The sequence below is a fragment of the Fusarium mangiferae genome (assembly GCF_900044065.1).
Source record: "Fusarium mangiferae strain MRC7560 genome assembly, contig: FMAN_scaffold004, whole genome shotgun sequence".
In the NCBI taxonomy this organism is placed as follows: domain Eukaryota; kingdom Fungi; phylum Ascomycota; class Sordariomycetes; order Hypocreales; family Nectriaceae; genus Fusarium; species Fusarium mangiferae.
This window is the reverse complement of record NW_024573924.1, coordinates 625,451-640,430: the sequence shown is the minus strand read 5'-3', so window position 1 is coordinate 640,430 and position 14,980 is coordinate 625,451. Positions and strand designations below refer to the sequence as shown.

Below are 14,980 nucleotides of genomic sequence, written 5' to 3'. Positions count from 1 at the left end.
GTTCAGCGGATGGCTTCTGACTCCGAATTTTGTCTTAGTTTGCGAGCCAAGTATCGTCAAAGTACCTCACTAGAGCCTAGACCACAGTTCCCCTGTCGGATACTGCCTGGACTGACAAGATGCAGCCCACGGAAACTTTCATGCATGTCTTGGTTATTGGCATTGTCTTATTATGCGTGCGTTGTCTTGAGTTAATCTCCAGTTCCGGCTCAATCAATGTTTCTTGTTTACATTGGTAAGTACTCACTGAGAATGGATGGCTTTACTGCAAGGAAACTTCTAGGGATATCCTTAGTATTAATTACTTAGGCCAGTGACAGCTGTGACGCAATTGTCGCCATCACACCCACCATCATGACAAGATCGACATCATCGTCACCACCATTCTTCACCGGAGTACAACCAAACCCCAACTCAGGTCGTCCCAAAACGCTTCTCGTCCAACATGCCATGGTTTTTTTACGGTCAGAATGTTGTAAATTGCCGAGCCTCTGAAGTGGCGTGGCTTATTCTCACAGCCAGAAGGATTCATTGACGTATTTGTGAATACATCAGACTGAGAGACCCGACAGGACTTGACTGCTTCCCACGTAATCCTCTTCATCATGCGCTCACTTGTTCACCGTCATTCAACAAACCAGCAAGCATCGTGAATGGATGTTTCATCCAATCCCAACAGCAGCCGGATGCAAGAGTGCTTCTGAGACCCTGCTAGCATCACCGCTTCCAACAGAATGGTACAGGGTGAGTACTTGGCTGTCAAGATGCTCCTCTGACCAGCCACGTCTCGAAACGTCATAGTAACCATCGTCCGTTTCCCCATTCTGGAAGATCTACAGTATCAAACGCCGTAGCGAAGATCGTCAATATGTTGATCATTTGCATCTGACTACTTTAGCTGTTCTCTTGATCTTGACACGATATTCGCGCAAAGAAGCGCACAATGTCATGGTCAGCTCCAAGTCCACTTGCACACGCATTGTTCATGCAAGTCTCGTACAGTCCTTTTCCTCACCGCATTCTTTTGCTCACCTCCTATGCCACGTTGTCTCTCTTACCCCAACATCTTCACGTTGCTCGCCTTGCACCGTCTCCCGATTTCCATCTAAACCCTCGGTTTAATCTGTTCATCTCGGCCGATTCCGCTTAAGTGGTTGACTCCACATTAGACGTGTCGGCCATCAACTTAACTGCATGACACTTTTCGGGACCGGATGATCCGCATTCGAAACCGGCTGGACTGGGACAATAATGTCCCATGCCCTTAAAAGATTCCCGGCAATTGAACCCCGTCAGCCTTGCATCGTGGCAATTGAACGCCTTTCTGTCGTGTCCGGTGCAGCCGGTCACAGAGGCCTTGTGACTTGCGGGCGTGACAGCGACCGTTCTTGTGACGCAGAAAAGACGAGCCTCAACATTTTCTGTTCTTGCAACATCTGAAGATATTACACGGTAAGGTATTGATAATGCGCAATGTGATGTTTGTATGTAAAGATTTGTTGGGTAACTGAATGTCGCCACCAAATCGCTCAGTTTTCCTTGCTATCCAAGCTGCTAAGAACATCGTCAACAACAGCCTGGATGTCGTAGTAGTACATCCAGTTCGCTTTCTTGCCCTTTGTTCTTCTCACCTTTGCTTCAATTTCCTCGTCTACGGATAGCCCTTCTGCCGCAATCTCCTTACCAATACCTGCATACCAGTCTAGGACATTATATAGATCATGGTAATGCGGCGACCTGATGCGGTCGTACAACTCCAGTGCAGCCTTGATACCTCCACCTCGAGTCCAAGCCCACTCAAGGGTTTTGGACAATGTATACACATCCTCAAGGGCAAATCCGGCTCCCGCTCCAAATGCCCCCGACAAAGGATGTGAAGCATCTCCGATCAGGGCTATAGAATCAAGAGCTACTACTCGATCCAGTCGTGGCCCAGAGAACAGAGCAAATTCTTGAGTTTCCCCCTTTGCTGCTAGTCGAACAACTTGGCGAACGGGCTCACAGAACCCATCGTACTCGTGGACAAGTGTGCTGAAGTCAAATGGTCGACCCCAACTGACGTGGTCTTGACCTTCTGACGACCGAGAGATACGTGCTGTGACTTCAAAGTCGTCGTCTCCAAGTGGACTCGTAAATACGTATCTACCACCTAGATTCTGCCAGAATGTTGATGCTTGGGGGATTGTGCCAAGAGCATTAACTTCAGACTTGCTGATGATGGTGCGATATGCGGACTGTCCATTGTATTTGATTTTGTGCGAAGGAAAAGTAAACGAACGGACCACCTAAATGGTATCAGATTTTTGATCTTCATTCGCAGATTGCTTTACGTACCGATCTTATGCCATCCGCAGCAATCAAGAGGTCAACCTCATCCGTGAAGCCATCCTCAAATCGGATGATCACTCTGCCACTTGGCAGTTTTTCAATGCCCACGAGCTTCTTGGAGAGCTTGATTTTGGTCTCATCGACCTCTTTGAGAAGAGCTGCTTGTAACTTTGCTCTCCTCTGACGGCCACTGCGTTGGTGAATGGGTGTATCTTCTGGATGATAGCTTTGCTCAATAAGCTCACCCGTTCGCCCATTACTGGTACAGTCAGCGTTGAAGTCCCCTGACCACTTACAAAATGACATACCGCTGTTGTCCACTGATACCGTCAGGAGACCTGAACAGGTCACTGGGCTTGATGTTCTTGGATGCCCCGTTCCATTCAAGCATCTTCCATGTATGCAGTTGAAGACTGATACCGCCACCTGTCTCACTGATCTTGGGCTTCTTCTCATACAGAGTCCAGTCAACGAAAGATAACTTGGCAAGGGCAATTGCGGCACCTAAGCCACCTGGGCCTCCACCAATAATGGCAGCTCTGATATTGACATTACCATTGCCATTTGCAGTGTTCTTAACAGTCATAGTGGCGAGTAGACATATGTAGACGAGCAATGAGCTTAAGTTAACGACCAAGGTGACTTTAACAATTGAAAAGAAAGGCAGAGTTTCCTTGCGTTTTATAAGAGAAGATAAGAAGTTACAGTGGTAGTATTCCAGTAAGTACTGATAGTGATGAGGCCATTTCAGATGTATGGCGCAATCAGTTAGACGAATTGGCAATTGATTAAACCCGCAATCGGAGGATTATAGGCCTCCCATCAGTGGTCCGCTTCACTGAAGAATTGGATCTGCTGATTAATAGTAGATACTTCAAGTGGTGATTCCCGACGTATCTTACGACTTCAGTAGTGACGCCAAAGTGGGATGCGAAAGGATGAGACGCTTCGTCAAACATGCATGTATGGTTGCACTGAAAGGACTTCGCTTCCACAACTACGAACCTGATTAATCTCCCAATGCCTCTTGGAGAAGTTGGTTCGCTGTATCCGGATCCCAATCAGCTAGGACTCTCTCTTCTGCGTCATTCATCTTTCTTTCCACGACCATTTCCATAACTCTTTGTGCCTCTTCCCCTAGAAGATGAACCCTTGCCCTCCAAAACTGAGATTCTTGCATGCCCTCATCTCTTGGCCCAAAGAACCTCTCATCCAAGTACTTCCAGAATATTGTATCGAATGCCCAACTCTTTCTCGTAGCATAGGTAAGCCAGAAGCGACCACTCAACCAGCTCTCCCGCATATATGTTGAAAGGTGTGCAGGGAAGTTGATTTCATCTCCCCGTTCCTGATCTTCCATTGCAAGCAGCCAGGTCCTGAGTCTGGCTTCATAGACTTGGGACCAATCATCGATTCCAGACGTCCAAAGCTCTGGAGGCTGTAGCAACAACCACCAAGGTGGATCGAGGCTGAATTGCGTAGGGGCGAAATATGCGAATTCCCAGTCAAGAGCTGCCGCGATATTGTCGTGCTTGTCCAAAAGAACATTATGGGGCCTCAGCTCGTCGCACCAAAGTCGAAAGGAGTCAAATCCATATGGCATTGAGCACGATAATTCCAAAGACTGGGACTGGGCTGACCAGTTATCCTCAAGAAAACCAAAAGGAGATAGATGACCCTTCTTTGCGAGTGAATGAAACAAGTATCGTGAAACATACTTGTTTCGGCATTCGTCCTCTGAGTCAACAATATCGTTATGCTGGAAAAGCAACTGTGTCATGTGCATAGCTGCCGAAGCGGCGTACCATCTATCAGCACTGCGATACACCTGGCTTGATGACGGCAGGACTGTTTCTGGAATAGAAGCCTTGAATACCATGTCGTACATATTCTGGGTGATCGGTCGACCAGCCACTGAAAGCTACCCGATCCTATGCCGGGTTGGCTTGAAGAGCCTGATCAGAAGCCCAGCCATCTTCCAGTAAAGCATCCTCAGATCCTCTTCAGGTATCTCTGGGTCCAGAACTGGCACCTCCTCCAGATCCCGGCCGGGGCCCGAGAGAGCGTCTGACATGCTCCGCTCGCTTTTCACAAATAATAAGATCATAGCCGGTCCGATATATGATGACGGAGCGTGAAAGAAGAGGTAGGGGACTTGTACATCACTCTTTTGAGCGAGGTAAGATATGGTTGTAGCTTCATAGAGAGCCTTTTCTACCCAGAACTCTCCCAAATCGGGTCGTGGTTGCCGAACAGCAATATCAAAGGCATCTCCATCACAGTGCATTCGATAAATAACATTGTGTCTGCCCAAGATGACTGGAGGGACCAAACGTGCAGTCTGATCGCAAACAACCTCAACAAAAGACACAACCTCTTGACAGGTCCTTTGGATGAAAAGCCGTTTTTCTGATTTCTCCCAAGTTTCCCCATCCAGTGTATGTGCAAGATGGTCAAAACGTCGCTGGGCCTCGGTATACGCAATGGAGAAAGCGGTAGAATTAGACATCGCGCAGGTTACTCAAGGGTTTACGAGTGAGAGAAAACATGCAACATTTGGGGGCTGCAGATACAACTGAGTCCCATATGCCTGAGGCAGAAGGAAATGATGTGACACAGACGGGGCTCACACAGTGAACGACTTGAAGAGATTTGCCTCGTCTTATGTCTTATGTACTCACTTGAGCCAGAGTGTGTATTGATTGCCGTCGAAATTTTTGAAAAGAAGTCTCAAAGACAAAAGAAGGGCAGTCCGGTGGGTTAAACTGCCCGTAAGCCTCCCATCCTCTTCCTCATGTGATGATGCGAACCGCTGGGGAAGGCCTGTTGGTTGCTTTCTGCGTCGTTTCAGGTCGTGCTTACACGATAAGACGCCAAAACAGTTCTCGTGAGGTACCTCTCGGACCTTCATTCCTACTCTGTTAATACATTGAGGCCCGAGAATCACTCACGGTGAACATCCAGGGCGCGGTTTTGGTGTGAAGCACAAATGTATCCTCGCTAAACAGGATTTCCTATTCAGTCGTGAATGCGGTAGCACATCCCCCTCAGATAGCTACTCGCAGCAATTTAATCATTCGACAATGATGGCCAGCCACATGAAGCATGCACGTCGGAGCAAGATAAGTCCTATGGCAACAGGCGCTGAGGTTCGTGCTTCTAACCGAGGCCAGCCACCTCGCCCGATAACCAGGTTCCAGACCGGGAGGGTTGCAGCTTAAACCCCCTGGTGATTTACTTGCCACCCGTAGGTTCCGTTCCGTGCGCGGGACGTGTTTATCGGCAGATCATGATATCCTCAAGAACGGCTTGTTGCTTCGATTGTGGAGTGTCGTATCTGTAGAGCAACGCTTTTGGAAATAGGCATGCGAAAAAAAGGAGGCATGCATTGTTGTGCATGCATGGAAATTGGGAGGGGAAGTTTGTGAGACGTTGCGTGACAAGTGCAATGTCACAGTGAGGATTTGCAGAGATCAGCCTTGTTTGGAAATGATAACGAGAACCGACATATATTGATGCGGCGTGGCAATACAACCTTGAAGGTGATCAATAAAACCCGCACCAATGGTCATTTTGCCAATAAGCCTATCAATTATTGACACAAATGTCACGTCCAACGTCCCTGTGATGCAACAACATTCGGGCTTTTTGTGAGTTATCTGCATGTATCCATAATTTGTGAGAAGAGAAAACAAAACTGATTGATTGTGTAACAGTGCAATCAAAATGGGCAAATCACACCGCCTCACTTTCAATTCCCGTCCGTGTCTGCGTCTGCGTCTGCCTCGTCTAGGCAGGAATTCCGATCCCGCTCGCACTGATCATGTTGCGAACCAGCTGACAAGGAGTTATATATCGGGGGGTCGGGTCCAGCAGCTCCCCCCATGCTCGACTTGATCTGGACACCTTTCGATTATCTATCTGTCTCTCTCTCTCTCTCTCTCTCTCTCTCAAGAAACCCCTCTACCACGCAACGCAACGCAACTGAACACTCCCAAGTCAGCATCAAATCAACTCACGCATCACTGCAATATTCAACATGTGCACCCAGACAGAAAATGTGGAAGAGTGCAGTCGATGTGGCTACACAACTGCCGTTCTAGACCCAATTGAGAGCTGCGGTCTGAGAACTCCGGGCTCGTACCTCGACCCAAAGGTCAACTGCTACGTCGGGAGATGCTATGGAGTGTCCTTCACTTCATATGTCGACGCTGTTATTTGCCAGACTTGCATTGCAAAGGAGGAGCGGGACAACATCAGACGGAACAACAAGAAGGCCGTCCATGTCTTTGAGAAGTGACGGGCCTGCACGTGATCGAGCGGACTTTTGTATATTTGTATTGGGATTGGGATTGGAGGATGACACGTCGATGGCATCATTGTAATACGTATGGGCTTGCTGGCCACTGGGATAGGATAGTGGAGGACTGCATTAGCACTTGAAATTTATTATGTAGCACTTGGAGAAAATCGCAAATGAAGGCACTTGAAGGAAATTGACTCAGAGCATTGAAACGAAACACGACAGCGAGGTGAAGCCAATGCTTGACCTGTATAGAGGCATCCATTGATCCAACTGCGTGTCCCTCTGTCTGTCTGTCTGCCTTGTGACACAGCCTCATTCCAGCATAAAGCCTCTGAACCCCGCTTGAAAACAAACACATCACAACCCTTGAAACCAGACACGTCCTTATCAAGAGCCATCAGAATGGAATGGCATGATCCCAATTGCCGTCGAATGGACCCTGTTCCATTTGACAACGACCTCTGGACGTGCCAAGCCTGCGGAACAGTTGGTCCTCTCAGGTTCTTCCCTGACTCGCTTGGCGAATGTGCAACCCCAGAGCCTGCGAGTAATCAAGACACGCAAAAAGAGCCCATTAAGCGCTTATCATGGCCAGAATGTGTCGAATACTCTCAAGAATCATTCAGTCAGGATATTGATAAGGCTTTGTGTCTTGTCAGAGCCAATTACCCAAAAGTGGCCACGGGAGTTACTTATCGAGTGGCAGAAGTGAGCGATGCTTACGGGCGAGAGGTAAGCTCTGATACCTGTAGCAAGTACTGAAATCTCACCGGTTAAATCAGATACTCCCTGTCATTTATCCCAAGTTGACAGAGCGCTCCCATATCCGGCTTCTGGAGCTCTTGCCGGCGCCTCGAGAAAAGGCACTTGATGGCCGATTCCATGTAGTCGACATAGAGCAAATGCCAGCCTATGAAGCTTTATCGTATACATGGGCAGATGAAAACAATGATGCTTCCCTCTGTCAGCGCATTTTTATCGGCCTTGGTAACAGGGCTCTACCCATTACGCGCAATTGTCATCAAGCACTGAGCCGTCTACGCCGCGAAACCGAGTCTTTGCTGATATGGGTGGATGCTATTTGTATCAATCAATCTGACCTTGGTGAAAGGTCTGACCAGGTTGCCATGATGGGCACTATATTCTCGCAGGCAGCGGAAGTACACGGATACGTGGGGGAAGACCATGATAACGTCGAAGGTAGAGAGGACGGGGCAATAACCCTCCTCAAGGATGAGTTCCAGTCTTCCAAACCGACCTCGAGACAGTTCATAGACAACGCCGAGGGGGCCCTCGGAAGACTCCTAAGAAGACCGTTCTTTTCTCGTCTATGGGTGGTACAAGAAGTCCTGCTCGCCCGATCCATCACCATTCACTGCGGCGATTCAACAACGCCAATTTCTAGGGACGTGTTCATTAAAGCAAAGTTACATAAAGCCGAGGTCCCTTGGTGGCTGACAAAAATCGGCTGGATTGGAGCGCAATCAAAGGGCGATTTGCTGGAGCTCCTGTCTGCAACCGCACTTTGCAAGATGAGCGATATGCGAGATAAGATATTCGGCCTACTTGGGTTGTCTGATGGCAATGAAGTCAATGTCCTGAAGGCAAATTACAAGCTGATGGTACGAGAAGTATACATTGGGACTGCACTATACCTCATCCAGCAAAGAAATTGGCACAACGTCATTGAACTTGCCGAGTCGATGACAAACCTCAGACTTCGTTCCAAGTACGGCATCCCTAGTTGGGTTCCCATGTGGGACTTACAAGAGACTGCCTACAGCTCAGTCGACTTGTCGGAGCGATTCGGTGAGATAGAGCTGGGCTGGAAAGTGCGCTGGAATCGTGATCCTATTCTCGCATCCTTGACAGGGAACCCTCCCTCCCAGCAATTCAGAACTATCCCATTCTTGACGAATCATGGCATAGCAGGAAACTTCAGCCCGACGCAAAGCTTCAAAGCTGTAGATCCAGAGACAGGCTGCCTCATAACAACCGGGTATGAGATAGCCGTTCTATATTACGCCAGCTTCATGTCTGGGGATGAAAACGGCACAGTCGACGGCCACTATCGTGAGACTAATTATCATATGCTCAACAACTCTGTTTTCCTTGCCACTAGTGGCCCAATGTCAAAGTTTCGAGATAAACCAGAACGTATGCTGGGCTTGAGCGAAATCCTTTCTTTGGTCAAGATATATGGCTGCAGAATGCCTTTTCTCGCTAACAAGCACGTACGGGACGGAGATAGCGTCACATACGAACTCCTTTATCCATGTGCCTCGGCTATCATCTATCCGATAGGCAAGGACCATCTTTACAGCAACCATCCTGATTTTGACAGAATCTGTACCTTGGAAGTCTTATACCCGCTTACACTGGAGATTATCAAATTTCTTTATCACTGGAGGCGTATGATCAAGCTGAGAAGCGCATCGCATGGTCCCAACGAATTGGATTCCTCTTCGCTGAAAGACGAAGAAATCCGCGCCTGGAACTTCTTTGTCAGACACTCAGTTCTCACTGGTGCAAATGTATCAGGATTTCCGGGAGAAAGACAAGAGTGGAGGCTTGAATTAGAAGCAAGCCCTGGCTGGAAGATGAACCGGCAATCTGCACTAGTGGACAAATTACTGTCAGAGTTCGCAGAGCTCATGGACTTTTGGAACACGGGAGCCTTTGATGCTGTTGAGAAGCTCGTGAAAGAACTGGATATTGCAAAGACCACTCGGGAGATACAACACTGGCACAGGACTCTTGGCCGCTTTTCAGCTTCCTTTTGTGGTCGAGGATGGACGGGCGACACCGATGCCCAGCGGTTGTTGACAGAGGCGAAGCTTCGAACATTGAAGAAAGCGCACGAGTTCCTCTTCGACACTTTCAGTCAGCTATTCCCCACAGGTGCTAAGAAAGAGACAATGTTTTTGATGCCGATGGGGTTTGAAGAGATTGCTCAGTTATCGGAGGAATGGCTAGGAGGTTATCGAGACGAGGAAGAAGCGGCTGCGATTATGGAGCAGAGGTGGATGAACTGTACGAGCCTGGTTTCAGTACTCGCCGAGTCTGCAGAACTTCGTGGAGAAGCTAGACGAGCATTAGAGGGAAGACGGGAGATGTCAAGAATGTTTGGGATTGGGAGGGAGTTTGAAAGGATTGTGATCGAATAAGGCTCATGTAGGTTTAGCTATCTACTCAGCAGGAAACCGGGCTTCGTACTGGAAAGCATTCATGATTGATGGTGAACTTAGTAAAGAGAGAAGAGGCATTGGAGGGGCTCGAGAATTTTCATGTATGTAACAAACAAACAGGCAGACAGGATGTGTCCATGCCTCTGCCTTCAGGACTGGTGGATCGGTTGAATCGTAACATCGATAGTGAATGATATAGTGAATGAAATAGTGGTATTGCTGACTCGCAATTGGGATGGCAGTCGTTGCTCTTGGCGATAAGATACGGGAACTTTTGAGGGACACTTGCTTGATCAGGTTAAGTGGATGGATCATGGCTGCCTGCTGATCCTCCACACAAGATTTTCTCAAATACCTCAACTCGACCAAGTTGACTCACTTCTAGCATCCTAAATCAAGCATCATACTTGGAAAAAGACAGAAACAATCACTACCGACATGTCTCTCACCACTGAAAGCTCCGCTGTAGGTCTAGCTCCTCTCCCTCCTGCAGATACCCTTCTCAGCTTGCGAACAGGCAAAATCCGTCCGCTCGGCGGTGTAAACATCCGCACCGCCATTAACAAGCGAGCGCGGCAAGGAAAATGGGAAGTGACCCCTGTTGGACTCGTCGGCGACGAGCAGCAGTTCATTCATCATGGTGGTCCCGAAAAGGCTCTTCATCAGTACTGTGCCGGTCACTACGATGTCTGGAACGCTGAGCTGCCTGGTCGAGAGGATCTCTTCAAAATTGGTGGTTTTGGAGAGAATATATCTGCAATGAATATGTCTGAGACCAACGTCTGCATTGGAGACATATTTCGTGTAGGACCGGATGTAATCATCCAGGTTTCTGGACCGAGACAGCCGTGCTACAAGCTCAATCATCGCTTTCAGCACAAGAAGATCTCGGCGATGACGCAGGCCAGTGGCCGAACAGGATGGTACTACCGCGTTCTCCAAACTGGATTTATCGAGCAAGGCGATGCTATAGAGTTCGTTGAACGCATCAACCCAACCTGGCCACTCTCACGAGTCCAGAAGTACCTTTACCATGAAAAGGATGACCTTGAAATCTTCCAGGAACTGGTATCACTCCCTGCCCTGTCTGAAGAGATGGTTGGGATATTTCAGAGCCGACTTGATCACGGTACCGAGGATATGAGTGGCCGTCTCGAAGGTGATCGAGTCCCTGTCGTCTGGAGACCTTACAAACTGGCAAACAAAACGGAGCTGACTCCAAGGATCAAATCCTTTATCCTTGAAGCTCAGGAACAGAATGAGGACTCGGAGTTCGGACAATTTCCATTTGTGCGAATCCAATTTGGTCCAGATGGAAACATCTCTCGTGCCTACTCTGTCGTATCGGGAACCACGAATCGTTTTGAACTTGGTATCGCTCGAGATGATAATTCGAGAGGTGGATCCATCTATCTCCACGATAACCTGAATATTGGAGATATCATCAAAGTCGCCCCAGGGCACAATGCTACTCCAACACAGAACGAAAAGGTGGAGACCAATGTGTCCAAGCATATCTTCATCATCGGCGGTATTGGAGTAACAGCCTTTCTTGGCGAGATCGAAAAGCTGTCTCGGGAGTCGTTCGAAGTTGAGGTCCACTACGCTGTGCGGAGCCGCAAGGATGCGGCCTACTTGAGTCGCCTACCACTCGACAAGACCACCATTTACGCAAAAGACCAAGGCCAACGACTTATGCTCAGCCAAGTTATACCTGAGCCTACGGACGACAAGGGTCGCAAATCTATTGTTTATTGTTGCGGTCCAACATCCCTTATGAACGCCTGTCGTAACTTGACTACCGATCTTGGGTATCCAAAAGCCAACGTCCATTTTGAAGAGTTTGGTGATGCCACGACAGGAACTGGGGAGCCATTCGAGGTGGAAGTCAAGTCGACTGGCCAAACGGTCCAGGTACCTCGAGAAAAATCCCTTCTCCAGGTACTTTCTGACGCTGGGTTTGAGATCGAGTCGTCATGCCTAGTTGGAAACTGCGGCACATGCATGGTGGACTATTACAAGGGAGAAGTTGAGCATAAGGGCGTGGCTCTAGACGATGAGCAGAAGAAGGGATCTATGCTAAGTTGCGTTAGTCGTGGGAAGGGCAAAATTGTTATATGATAATAGTTTAGGATGTGGCGTCTGTCTCATCGAGGCAGCTCTGGGAACTTTCATTTTGAATTTTGTGGATTCTTACCCATAGCTATTGTGGTTTTAACTTATACTCAAAGGGCTCCACCTAAGATATTACTGTTAAAAACTGTCTCTGGACATAATATGAACATCTCGAGTGATGCGAAATTTAAACCACCAGCAGCAGTGTGTAAGCCGGAGAATTCATCAATCCCTTTGAGATTGGACTCCTGGCAAGAGAATTTCAAACACACTTTTAATTCCTATATCAATCTGGTCCCTAATAGCAAAATAAAAACAACTCCGTTCCCGTAAAAACACACCAGAGAGCTATCCTGCGCTCGAAGCATCATCAATCTGAGTGAACCTTTTCCGTCTTCCCTACTCTCAGCACAGTCATTATTATAAGCTTGGGTTTCTTGTAAAGACCTCTAAGCATCCTCAAACTTGGTGAAACCTTTGCGTATTCCCTACCCTCAGTATCGTCATTATCATAAGCTTGGGTTTCTTGTAAAGACCCATAAGCATCCTTAAACTTAGTGAACCTTTTCCGTCTTCCTTACTCTCAGTATCGTCATTATCATAAGCTTGGGTTTCTTGTAAAGACCTCTAAGCATGGGGTTTTTGGGTCGCTAGCTGTACTGCCTGGCCAGTACACCCAATCTAGGAATTGGTGTAGAGACATGGTGTGCCAATCCTGATAGATTCACACATTCTTTCCTGTCCAAGTTTACTGTCCTGCTGGTACAGGGCTACTCATCGTCCATCAAGTTCATCCCAATGGCCTCAACAGCTACATCGCGGATGTTCTTCCGCTCCTCTTTGGTAAAATCCATGTTTATAGGCCAGCTTGATTTAATAAGGCCAAGGCGACTTGCTATGGCCTGAGGATCATCGAGATCCTGAAAGGTTGCGAACTGCTTGAAGGTCTCAAGGTCTCGAGAACGCATCTGTGCACAGATCGTTCGTAGCGTGAACTCCGCGTTGAAGTAACACTTGCCTTGGTTGTCGAGGCTTGTGAGCGCCAGGATCAATGTTGCAAGCGAGTCGCCGTCGTCTGATGAAGATGCTACTTCTTGTAGCGCGAGAAAGCCAAGCCTGGGAAGAAACATGGAGAGCCAAGAGTCGTGAGTTTCTGTCCCATGCCGCAAGTAATAAATTCTTAGCAGTAGCTCTTGGTTCCTTCGAGCATCTGCATATGTCTCAGTGGGCGTCTGGCCAAGTGATTTTGTGGGATCGTCCCAGCCCGTGAAGGGCTTAAAGAGGTCCGTCACAAGAGCCCAGTATTGGATACTAGAGGGATTAGCAAAAAGTAGAATAAAACTTAATTACATACTGTAGCCTTAGCTGAAAAGGTAGGACTATCTTCCCTGGATGCAAGTCATCGGGGAGACCATCGAACCAGGACCGTAATCGAACAAAGAACTCGATTGCCTGGCCAAGGTAAAGGGATCGGATTTGCACGGGACGGAACAAAAAGAGGGCGATGTCGTTGAATATGGTCCAGAACTCCAAGTATGCCTTGAACGCTTGGTGATACTTAGTTGAAACGGGCTCTTGGCTTGAAGGATATCGAAGCTGGATATCGCCATACCAGAATGGGAACTCGGCGGGGTGGGGTATCTGAGGCGGCTGCTTGACCAGAGGTGATTGTTGCAACATGGAGGCCATGATTCTGTTTTCAATCTCAGCTTTAGATTTAAAGAGGGAACGTGGGAAGCCCACCCTTGCCAAGCGAAAAGAGCCCAGGCTGTAACTTCATAAACAATCTTGACATCTTGGTCCGCCTCCTGTTCACTAGCTGAGTTGAACAAACCCATGAGATATGCGAGGCCCACGGCCTTGGTTAAATATTGGTAAGCGGCGCCTTCAACCCCATGGTCGTTCATGGTAATGTTCATCACGAGCATGGCCTGGATTGTTGTAATTTTTGGTCGACCTGTTTCAAGCTCCAACAAACGCCGGGCCTCGGCGAGGAACATGTAGCCCAGAGTCTGTGGATTCCAATGCTCGTTGCGGTACGCAACCGTGGGGGTAGCGTGACAAGCATGAGCTAAGACAGCATTGACGAGTAGGCTGGAGCAGAAACGACGAGATACAGAGCCAAGACCGCGTAGGAAACACTCCTTGTGGAAGAAGGGGAACGCCGAATATATGTGCATGAAGTAAGCTTCCATGAGACTGTGCAGCAAAGGCTCATCCGTGCACACATTCGTCCAGCGAGAGATCGTAGCGCAATCCAGCAATGGTTCGACTAGTCTCGCAGAGTGGTATGGCATGTACTTTGGGGCCTCTAAATACGAGATCAATCGTGCATCAAACGCCTGTGGAGACCCCGGGCTACGGTATGGCGCCTCGAAGACCAAGGAGTCCATGTATACACTGTTTGTTTTGGCGAAGATGCCAGGCAACGCACTCCGGTTGGGGATTGTGTAGTGGAACGGGGATGAAGGTGCTAGGTGCAACTGCATCAGTAGATCCCCGCCCTCCACTGCGTTCAAGATAGCCTCTAGATCAGCTCCTGTTCGAACCCGCCTGAAGATAGCGAGTGCTATATCCTCGGGCTTCTCGCGTATCATCGCAACAATGGTATCAAGACGATCCTTATCAATATTCATCTCGGTGAACTTACGTTGCAGTGCCCGATGAAGCATCTGTATGTCGGGTTTTGGACCAAACTGACATTCCGAGTTGCGCAGTATACAGGGCTCGCACGGCCACGGAACATTGCACTACATATATCAGCCGAGCTCTCGCATTGATAGAGGCAAGAATACTTTTAGCTTCCGCTTGCGACATTCATCACAGGCTGCAGACACAGGCCGGAGTCGCTTCTTCAGAACGATATTTGTTTGGGTCACAGGCGTAGTGGTCTGGGTCTCCACTGGCCTAGCAGGGCCAGGTAAAAGGGGAACCAGACTAGACATGGCGAAGTAGGTAGTTTCGAGTTAGATCCTCGGGAATATTGGGGCTCTATCCGAGGGTAAACTGAGTCGACGTTATGCCACAGACGGTAAAGCGGGGT

At 48.5% G+C, this 14,980-nt stretch overlaps 5 protein-coding genes across 5 annotated transcripts; 2 read left to right on the top strand and 3 right to left on the bottom strand.

The window, feature by feature from the left end:
* Positions 1-1,529: 1,529 nt before the first annotated feature.
* On the bottom strand, positions 1,530-2,914 carry FMAN_08794 (uncharacterized protein; the record flags this gene model as incomplete). The annotated part of the gene is made up of 3 exons (XM_041829563.1): positions 1,530-2,285; positions 2,335-2,587; positions 2,637-2,914. 3 exons carry the CDS (start codon positions 2,912-2,914, stop codon positions 1,530-1,532), a joined length of 1,287 nt encoding a protein of 428 aa, XP_041680314.1.
* A 423-nt stretch (positions 2,915-3,337) lies between these two features.
* Positions 3,338-4,216, bottom strand: FMAN_08793 (uncharacterized protein; the record flags this gene model as incomplete). The annotated part of the gene is made up of 1 exon (XM_041829562.1): positions 3,338-4,216. One exon carries the CDS (start codon positions 4,214-4,216, stop codon positions 3,338-3,340), a length of 879 nt encoding a protein of 292 aa, XP_041680313.1.
* A 2,820-nt stretch (positions 4,217-7,036) lies between these two features.
* FMAN_08792 (uncharacterized protein) lies at positions 7,037-9,801 on the top strand (the record flags this gene model as incomplete). Its single annotated transcript, XM_041829561.1, has 2 exons — positions 7,037-7,366; positions 7,417-9,801. The coding sequence occupies 2 exons, from the start codon at positions 7,037-7,039 to the stop codon at positions 9,799-9,801; spliced, it is 2,715 nt and encodes a 904-aa protein (XP_041680312.1).
* Positions 9,802-10,260: 459 nt separating this feature from the next.
* FMAN_08791 (uncharacterized protein) lies at positions 10,261-11,943 on the top strand (the record flags this gene model as incomplete). Its single annotated transcript, XM_041829560.1, has 1 exon — positions 10,261-11,943. One exon carries the CDS (start codon positions 10,261-10,263, stop codon positions 11,941-11,943), a length of 1,683 nt encoding a protein of 560 aa, XP_041680311.1.
* A 764-nt stretch (positions 11,944-12,707) lies between these two features.
* On the bottom strand, positions 12,708-14,882 carry FMAN_08790 (uncharacterized protein; the record flags this gene model as incomplete). The annotated part of the gene is made up of 4 exons (XM_041829559.1): positions 12,708-13,248; positions 13,292-13,630; positions 13,681-14,687; positions 14,733-14,882. The coding sequence occupies 4 exons, from the start codon at positions 14,880-14,882 to the stop codon at positions 12,708-12,710; spliced, it is 2,037 nt and encodes a 678-aa protein (XP_041680310.1).
* Between the last annotated feature and the right edge of the window lie 98 nt (positions 14,883-14,980).